The sequence below is a fragment of the Corvus kubaryi genome, unplaced genomic scaffold (genome assembly GCF_017639235.1).
Source record: "Corvus kubaryi isolate FWS band 111438036 unplaced genomic scaffold, C.kubaryi_AGA036_p1.0 37398, whole genome shotgun sequence".
NCBI classification, from domain to species: domain Eukaryota; kingdom Metazoa; phylum Chordata; class Aves; order Passeriformes; family Corvidae; genus Corvus; species Corvus kubaryi.
In genome coordinates, this window is record NW_024581137.1 from 54,486,134 (window position 1) to 54,495,353 (window position 9,220).

Consider the following 9,220-nt stretch of genomic DNA (forward strand, 5'->3'; position numbering starts at 1 on the left):
ACCTCACCCAGATTAGAGACCTTGCTTTGCTGTGGAACCAGGGTTAACACCAAGCGTGGAGCGTGTGCAGTGATGTGATGATTTGGAGTGCTGTTTGCTACTGAACTAAAGGTATGGAGCTTACTGGGTGCATGGATTTCCCCCGTTGGCTTTTCCCTTTGCCGTTCACTCCATTAACGGCCATGGGGACGGGGGGTGAGAGGCGATGCTGACGTTTAAAACTGTTTCCCCAAAGATGTCAGAAGCTCAGAAATCATCTAAAGTTGCCATCAAGAAAATGGAAGATGACTTGCCTCCCCCTCCAGCCATTGGCTCAGTCCAGGTCGTCGCTCCAGGGGGTCAGGATCTCAATGCACTCCCTGTGCCTCCTCCAAAGCAAGCCTTCTCCAAGTTCTACCAGCAGCGCCAGGTGAATGAGCTGAAGAGGCTCTACAGGCACATGCACCCCGAGCTCAGGAAGAACCTGGAAGAAGCTGTGACTGAGGATCTGGCAGAAATGCTTAACACCGAGGATCCCAATGCACAGGCCTCTGTGAACCTGGATAAAGTTCTCCCGGGAGAGGTTCAGTCCATGCGCTGGATTTTTGAGAACTGGGCACTTGACTCCATTGGGGACCACCAAGCCACAAAGAAGCTGACAGAAGAAGAGATCATTCCCAGTGGGGATGTGAAAAACACTTCCCTGAGGTTTGAAAGCCAATCCATAAATGGATACAACCTGTCAACATCAGCCAAGGTGTCAGAAACAGACCTTGCCAGAGGGGATGTTCGCACTGCCCGGTGGCTTTTTGAAACCCAGCCACTGGACACATTAAACAAACTGTATTCGGATGAAACCGAGGTGCAGGAGGCAGTTCTCAAGGAGCCTGTCCAGGGAGGTGACGTGAAAGGGGCCAAACAGCTCTTTGAAGCACAGTCTTTGGATGCCATAGGACGCTGCTCCTCAGTGGAGGAGAAGAGCATCCTACAACTCAAGTCAGAAATCCAGGAGCTTAAAGGCGATGTTAAGAAGACTGTCAGGCTTTTCCAAACAGAGCCCCTCTGTGCCATCAGAGATAAAAGTGGGACTATCCATGAAATCAAGTCTGTCTGTCGAGAAGAAATTCAGAGCAATGCAGTCAGGACAGCTCGCTGGCTGTTTGAGACTCAGCCCCTGGATACTATCAACAAGGACACTTCCAAAGTGCAGATAATCCGTGGGATTTCTCTGGAAGAAATTGGAAGGCCCGATGTCAGCGGCGCAAGGTGGATATTTGAAACTCAGCCTTTGGATGCCATCAGAGAAATCACAGTTGAAGAACAGGACTTCAAGGCTTCGACAGATTTTGTCACAGGGGCAGATGTCACTAAGCAGCGATTGCTCTTTGAGACCCAGACTCTAGACTCCCTGAAAGGAGAAGCTTCGGAAAGTGTTGTAACCAAAGAAAAAGTCATCGGAGGCGATGTGAAATCTACACTCTGGCTCTTTGAAACGCAGCCGATGGAAACACTGAAAGACAATTTTGAGGTGGGACGTTTGAAGAAAGTAGAGCTTTCAGCAGATGAGAAGGGAGATGTGAAGCAAAGAAAACACGTCTTTGAGACCTGTCCCCTTGGCAGTATCTCCAAGGCATTTGAGGAAGAAATTCCAGCCACCAGCATGGAAGAGGTAGTGAAAGGGGATGTGAAATCTTTCAAGACCCTGTTTGAGACTCTCCCCTTAGACAGCATTAAGCAGGCTGATGCTGAGCCCACCACCAAAGAAGAGGAGGAGAAGATTCCAGCTGGCAATGTCAAAGCCAACCAAATCCTGTTTGAGACAACACCCCTGTATGCCATCAAGGATAGCTTTGGCAATTTCCACGAAGTCACCTCTGTAAGCAGAGAACAGATCATCAGTGGTGACGTCAAGAACTACAAGTGGATGTTTGAAACAAGGCCCCTGGACCAGTTTGATGAAAGCATCAAGAAAGTGGATATAATACGGGGCATCACAAAACAAGAGGTGGTGGCTGGTGATGTCAGGACAGCCAAGTGGCTCTTTGAAACACAGCCCATGGATGTCATTCATCTCCAAGCCATGGAAGGGGAGAAGCGTCCCTCAGTGAAGCGAGAGATCTCCCAGAAGGGGGATGTGAAGACCTGCCGGTGGTTGTTTGAGACCCAGCCCATGCACACCCTGTACGAGAAGGCTGAGAAGAAGCAGGAGGAGGATGGCAGTGTGCCCCAAGCTGATGTGAAGTCCTACACATGGATGTTTGAGACTCAGCCCCTGGACTCCCTGAAAGGCCAGGAGGAGCAGTATTTGCAAGTCAGTAAGGCCTACAGTCAGGAAGAATTACAGGGAGTGGATGTCAAAACCGTCCGGCACCTGTTTGAGACTGAACACTTGGGCAGCAGCACTGTCAGTGAAGCTGACCGGAAAAAAACCATGCGTTACTCCAGTCGTGTGGAGTTCCAGTCTGGGGAAGTGTCCAGAGTGAAAGAGTTCTTTGAAGCCAAGCCCTTGGACACAGCCACCAAGCCAAAGTCCCAGAAGGATGCCGGAACAATTGAAGCCGGGTCTGTGCACAAGTTCACGTGGCTCTTTGAGAACTACCCCATGGACACCCTGAAGGACAACTCTGAAGGTATCCAGGAAATCCCTCCAGAAAAGAATGTCAAGGGGGGAGATGTTGGAGGAAAAAGGTTCGTATTTGAGACCTATTCCCTTGACCAAATCCATGACAAAGTGGACGAGACAGAGCTCCAGAAGATCCAGAAAGACACCATGAGCAAAGCTAATGTCAAGTCCTGCACAATGCTATTTGAAAGCCAACCTTTATACGCTATCCAGGACAAAGAGGGGGGATACCATGAGGTCACCTCAGTGCAGAAAGAAGAAATCATGAAAGGTGATATGAAAGGAGCCCGGTGGTTGTTTGAAACTAAGCCCCTGGATCAGATCAAGAAGGAAGAAGAGGTGTTTGTGATTAGGGCTGTCACCCAAGAGGACATCAAGAAAGGAGATGTCCAGACTGCCCGGTGGAGGTTTGAGACAGAGCCTCTTGACTCCTTCTCAGGGGGAAAGTTGTCTGTGCCCAGAACAGTGGATGATGTGCAGAAGGGAGATGTTCAGTCCAACAAGCAGCTCTTTGAGTCCCAGCAAGTGGGCCAGAAGAAGTATGTGAGGATGGTCAGTGTCAGTGACGTGCAGCGAGGTGACGTGAGGACATCCACTTGGCTCTTTGAGAACCATCCTGTGGACTCCCTGTATGGGGATGCGGAGAGAAGCTCATCCATGAGCACAGTGCAGAGAGAGGACAGCCAAAAAGGGGATGTAAAACGCTGCACCTGGTTGTTTGAAACCCAGCCCATGGACACCCTTAAGGACACAGAGGTGACAGCCAGTGCTGGGGCCCAAGAAGAGATCCCTCGTGCAGATGTGAAAAGCACAACGTGGCTCTTTGAGAGCACACCCCTGGATAAATTTAGTACTTCTGAAGGTAGCATAGAAATAGAACTGAAAGAAAGAACCATGAAGGAGACTTTAGAGACTCTCTGCACTTGCCAAGCTATCCAGCATGATGGAATCCTCATCGAAGCTAATGATATGGAGAGTGTGAAGATGGTGAAGTACCAGCTCAGCAGCCCAGGAGCTCCAGAGATCCTGAAAGAGGAGATTGTGGGAGGCCACTTGCAAAGGATTATGCTGCAGCTCCTGCACAGAACCAACGTGGAAGCACAGAGTGTGCTGGTAGAGGAGGACAGAGAGGGCAAGATCAAAGTAAGCCCATTGCAGCTGCTGGACCAGAGTGAAGCTGCTAAAGGCAAAGAGGACTTGAGTGGAGATGTAGCCAAGGCCTTACAGGGTCTCCTCAGTCAAGATGCTTCCATCAAAAAGGGGATGGTCCTACAAGAGACAAAGTCAGGATCAGTGAAGATGACTCTCTACTCCCTCCTGTTCCATTCTGTCCAGCAGAAAGTTGTCAAGGGGGATGTGAAGTCAACGATTGGGAACCTGTTGGCTTCTTCTCAGGAGCAGAAAGCAGCAGCTACCATCAAGCGTGAGGACAATGAGAAGGGAAATGTACAACTTTTTGCAAGCTGCATTGAGAAGGGAGACCTCAGCTATCTGAAGAATCTCCAGCAGGAGTCAGAGATACAATCCCTCATCTCTTCCCAAGCAGAGGAGGGGGCAGATGAGAGCGGCCCACGGGTTGTGCAGGGGGCTAACGTACACATCTTGCCAAATAAAGAAAAAATAGAGAAAGTAATTGCAGGAAGTGAGCCAGGGGCTATGGAGGGAGCAAAAAAGGGATTTGTATGTGCAAGCACAGGCAGAGAGGGTGTGTTACAGAGAGAGGCTGTGCATGCAGCAGGTGTGACTGGCACCACTGTGCAATGTCTTGGGAAGCCCCTGCCCACAGTGATGGGAAAGGAAGAAATTCTGTCTGGAGGGCTTAAGGTGACTACAAAGTCAATCCAAAGGGTTGCAGATGCCAGCAAGAAGGCAGAGAAAGAAGAAGCCACCACTGCCCATTTGAAAGAACCAAAAACTATGATGCAAGGCACATCTCCGACCCCAGTGACAGCTCAGAGGGCAGAAGTGGATGGGAAACAGCAGAGTGTGGTGACTGGGGAAGCCAGCCAGACTCAGAGAGAAGAAAAGGCCCTGGGGAGTGATCTTCAGGCTGCAATGCAAAGCCTGAGGCTGGCGACAGCAGAAGCAAAAAACATTCAGCACCACGTTCAGAGCAAGTTCCAGAGGAACAGGGAGGAGGTCCACACAGCCTGCAGGCAGCAGACAGTCAGCTCACAGGGGACCATGACCCTTCAATCGACCGTACACCAACAGGACTCTTCATCCACCAAGCAGGAGAGCAGCAGCACTGCCACCAGGACCACCACCACCAGAGTCCAGGAGGCATCCAAGACCCACACAAGCGTGTCTCAGAAGAGCATAGCATCACACAAAAAGGTCAGTGCTTCTGAGGAAGTACAGGGAGGACAACTATTGAGCCAGGAAATCCAAGTTGTGCCCAGTAGAGATTTTAGCATTAAGGATGGCCTTTATACTGCCACACCTGTGAAAACCTATATAAACCCTTGTGTTGAGTCTGATTACAAAGAGCAATCAGTGCAAGAAGAAAGAGATGTTGGTGTCAGAGGGGATGTGCAGACAGCTATCAGAGCACTGCAAAGTGCCGCCACAGAACAGCGCCTGGTAGAAAAGGAGGACGTTGTCCGAGGTAATTTAAAAGCCACACTTCAGTCGCTGGAAAAGTCTAACGTTAATGTCTCCAGAGGGGATTTTAAAGCTGCCATGATATACAGAAATGCAGGGCAGTCCTATTCTGTGTGTAAAAAGAAAAATGAGATTCAACTCACTAGTAACGAGGCTGCTGTAGTGGCTTCAGGGTCGCAGGCTGATAATGACTTTCCTCCTCCTCCCTCAGTTGCTGTGATGAAAGCAGAGCATTGCCCACCCTCAACTAAAGCAGCAAGAGAAGGTGCCCTTCTATTACCAACCAGCAAAGACGAAGCCCCAGGATGTTCTGCACTACTCCAAACCCCTCTTCCCACTCTCCCTTCTCTGTCCTGCAAACCCAGTGATCAGAGTCCTGCAGAGAAGCCCAGGACTCCTCCAAAACCAGAAACTACTGCCCCACCCAGGAAAAAACCTGTTCCCCCTCCAAAACCTGAGCACCTCTTACACGAGGCATATTCTGCCTCTGCAAATAACAGCACAAGCAAATCAACCAAACCCATCCCTCCACCCCTGCCTCCAAAACCTTCAGGCTTGAGGGAGATTAGCAAACCAAAGCCTTCCCCCACAGAGCTGGGATTAAGCTGCATGGAAGTTCATGAACAAACAGGGTATGAGGAGGCTCAGGCAAAATGCTGCAATTTGGAGACATCTGTGAAGAAGTCTGTCACAGTTCAGTGTACAAACCCTGAGAGAAAGCTGCCAAAATACACTGCCAAAACCCCTCTTCAAATAGCAGAAGAAAGGTACAAGGCCAGCAAAGGAGGACAAGGAAAGGTAGAATCAGACAGTGCTAAGACCTCAAAACCAATGAATAATGGAGTCATTGGTTTTGAAGTCAAGCAGGGAATGATGAGTGATAAAGCAGCTGCTCCAAGGAGGTGTCCAGGTGAGGTGGCTCAGAGGCAGATAGAGCTGTGCCAAGAGGAGAACGGGTGCTCTTCATTGTCCTCTCCAACCTGTCCTGGCAGAGCACAGACACAGAATGTGCCAGGACAAACTGAGCCAAGCACCCACCCTGTGGGCCACAGCACCCCTCCGAAGAGAGGAGATGGCACTGCACAAAATGCTTTATCCAAGGTGGAAAGAGAAAGTGTATCTAATTCTTATGGATTGTGGGATAGTCAGAGAGTCATGCAGCAGGTGCATGAGAGGAGGCAAATGTCTCATTCTATGTCCTTCCATCAGCAGTCAGTGAACTCCTTTGAGGAGCACCAGCAGGGGAATAGCAGGCAACTGAAATGTCCTGATAGGGAGGCAGAGACACCTGCCCAGGAGAAGCCAGGGGTTGTTATGAGAGAAAAAAAAAAGAGAGAAACAGAAGATGAGCGTCGGAAGAGGTTGTCAGTACACAAAGAGGAGATCATGAAAGGCAATGTCAAGGAGGCTATGGAGATCTTTGAGAACCTCAGGAGACAGGAGCAGCTGCAAGAGATCTTGAACCGAGTGAGGGAGTTTGAGGAGGAAACAAGCAAAGTGGATGTGAAAGCTCTCAAGAGCTTCTTTGAGAAGGTCCCTGAGTGGGTTGTGCGCCAGAAGGCCAAGCAACAGGACAAGGCTGCGGCAAAGGAGGATGCTGACAGTGTCTCCTCAGTGGATCTGGTTTTTGAGGACCTGGAGCGAGCAAGTGCTGAGATTCTCCACCTGAAGGAGCAAACACTTGCCCGCATCCAGGATATCGAGGAGGCCATCAAGAAAGCTATTTATTCTGTTTCTAGTCTCAAGTCTGAGTCAGACATTGCTGGGCTCTCAGGGTTGTTGAAGGAGTCTCTGGGGAGCACCCAAAGCTCTGTGAGCAGTAGCAATATCCGTAAAATTAGCATTGTCTCAAGCAAAGCCAAGCAAGAGGAAGTCATGCTGGAGACAGGGGAAGCAGCATCTGTGGAAAGTGCAAAGGTGGCAGAAAAGACCGAGGCAGCCAAGGCAGAGCTAGGGGTCCCCCGCCTCATTCAGTCTCGTGTCAGCTCTCCCTCCTCACCTTCCTACATCTCCATTGAGTCTGCTGCCAGGAAACCAGCAGAATCACCCAGGACAGCACATTCCCCCCAGGACAGCCCTTCACCAGACTGTCTTGACTCTCCAGGAAAGAGGGATGCTTTTGCTCAGAACAGCTTTAGCTCGTTTAACCACCCCTCAGCAGGGTCTGCTGGGCATGACACAAAACCCTTAGAGAAGAGGCCAGACCCCGTCCAAACAAAAGCTGGGCTGAGCTCAATGAAACAGCACATGCTTGGCAATGCCAAGCATCCAACCAGTGACAAAGAGAAGTGCTCTCTGGACACCTCCAAAGACAGCTGCCACTGTGGGATGAAAGGCAGCTTTTCAGAATACCGCTCCCTGAATGTCCCCAGCCCACAAAATCCACGGAGGCAGAAAAGCATCCTGGAGCTGCAGACAGGGCCCGACGGGTCCAAGCTCTACGGAGCCACCCGGACTGTTATGGAGCAGTATGAGGAAATGGACCAGTTTGGAAACAAAATCATCACTTCGTCCACCACAGTCACCAAGCAATCTGAGACACAAACATCCTCCACGTGCGATGTGGTTTCTCACCCCCAGTATGAGGTATCTGCCTCACCTGTGTTTCGGAGGTACTTGAAGAGCCCAGGTGAAGACTTCCACACCAACGGGACTTTTCAGGAGCCAGGAGTGGTCTTTGTCACCTTTGGCAACTCCAAGCCAAAGAAATAGGAGATTCTGGAGAGCAAGAGAGGACTGTATAAGACAAAAGAGAAGGGCCACGATAAACATTTCTCCTGTTTTATCCACATTACACACAGGGATTTACCTTCACCCTAAGGACTTCTCAGGGTCATCGTCTCGGTGTTTGCATACAGACAGGACAAGTGCAGCCTGCCTTGACGCTGGAGAACATCCCTCACCTGGCCAGCCCAACAGACTTGGTGCTGCACCACAACCCGGAGTCCTGGCACTGTTAGAAGCACAAGGGAAAAATCCATCCATGGGCACCTTAGGGTACTTCCCCCTAGAAAGTTTGGTGGGGGTGGTTGGAGGTGTTGGATCGGGCTTCTCTGAACCACTGCAGAAGGAAGGATAGGTAGGATCAATTAAAAAACCAATCAATCTGGTCATTGGAAAACAAACACCTTTATGGTACCTTCTTTTTCTAAGAAGGGCATCCTATACACACACACATATATATACACAAGTTCATATTGATGGGTGGGTTGGATAGATTTTCTCTTAGCCAATAAGAAAAGGAAAAAAAAGTCTTGAATTGTTGTCGCTCTTGGACTTGGGGGAGTTATTTATCAGTTTGTTTTTCAGTTCCTGGAAAGTGTTTGATGATACTGGAAATTGTAAAGCCAAGACCTACAGCTACTATCAATGCCATTCCCCCAAAGAAATATGCTATGAAAGATTCTTGAGTCAGAATGGTTACTGCTTTCTCTTCTTTATTTCTAGAATTCTAATTTATTATTCAGTATACACAAACTCCTTATTTTAGATTTTCCATGCTTTCCTACATGTTTACTGTTTAAATTCATTTTGAGAATTTGTAAAGCAATTTTTCTTATTATTATGACTTTGTTTTGTACATTCTCAACTCAAGATTTTAGATATTTTGTGGCTTTTTTTTTTTTTTTTAAACTTCTATTGCTGCATTCTGACAGTAAACATTACCTCTAAAAATACTTTGGTCTGGTAGAGTTTCTTTTATTCAGTGCTTGTTTCCTTTCAAAGTGCCTAGAAATTATATCTTGATGGACCAGTTGAATCACACACTGAGAGCACTCTGCGTCACTGGAGGGGTTTGGTCTACATCTTCTTTAGAGTGTGGGTGGATCACCAGCCCTTCAGCAAAGAGTGTTCATACTCTTATCTGAAAAATGAGTCCAGGATGATACAGAACCAGGACTCTGTGTAGGCATGTGGAGCCTGGGTAGGATGTGTACACCAGGAAAGGTCTGGACACTTGTGTGTACCCATTTCCCCCACGGGAGAAGGCAGCTGAGGTGTTGTGCCTCTACA

At 49.0% G+C, this 9,220-nt stretch overlaps 1 protein-coding gene across 3 annotated transcripts in view; it reads left to right on the plus strand.

The window, feature by feature from the left end:
• XIRP1 (xin actin binding repeat containing 1) overlaps positions 1-8,883 on the plus strand; it is a 33,506-nt gene extending 24,623 nt beyond the window's left edge. For 2 of the 3 annotated variants that reach the window (XM_042044086.1, XM_042044087.1), the window contains one exon: positions 236-8,883. In XM_042044086.1, the coding sequence (XP_041900020.1) occupies positions 236-7,918 (7,683 nt within the window). In that variant the 3' untranslated portion in view covers positions 7,919-8,883. The remainder of the gene's footprint in view (positions 1-235) is intronic. The other variant, XM_042044088.1, reaches the window with a different exon arrangement.
• Positions 8,884-9,220: the final 337 nt, after the last annotated feature.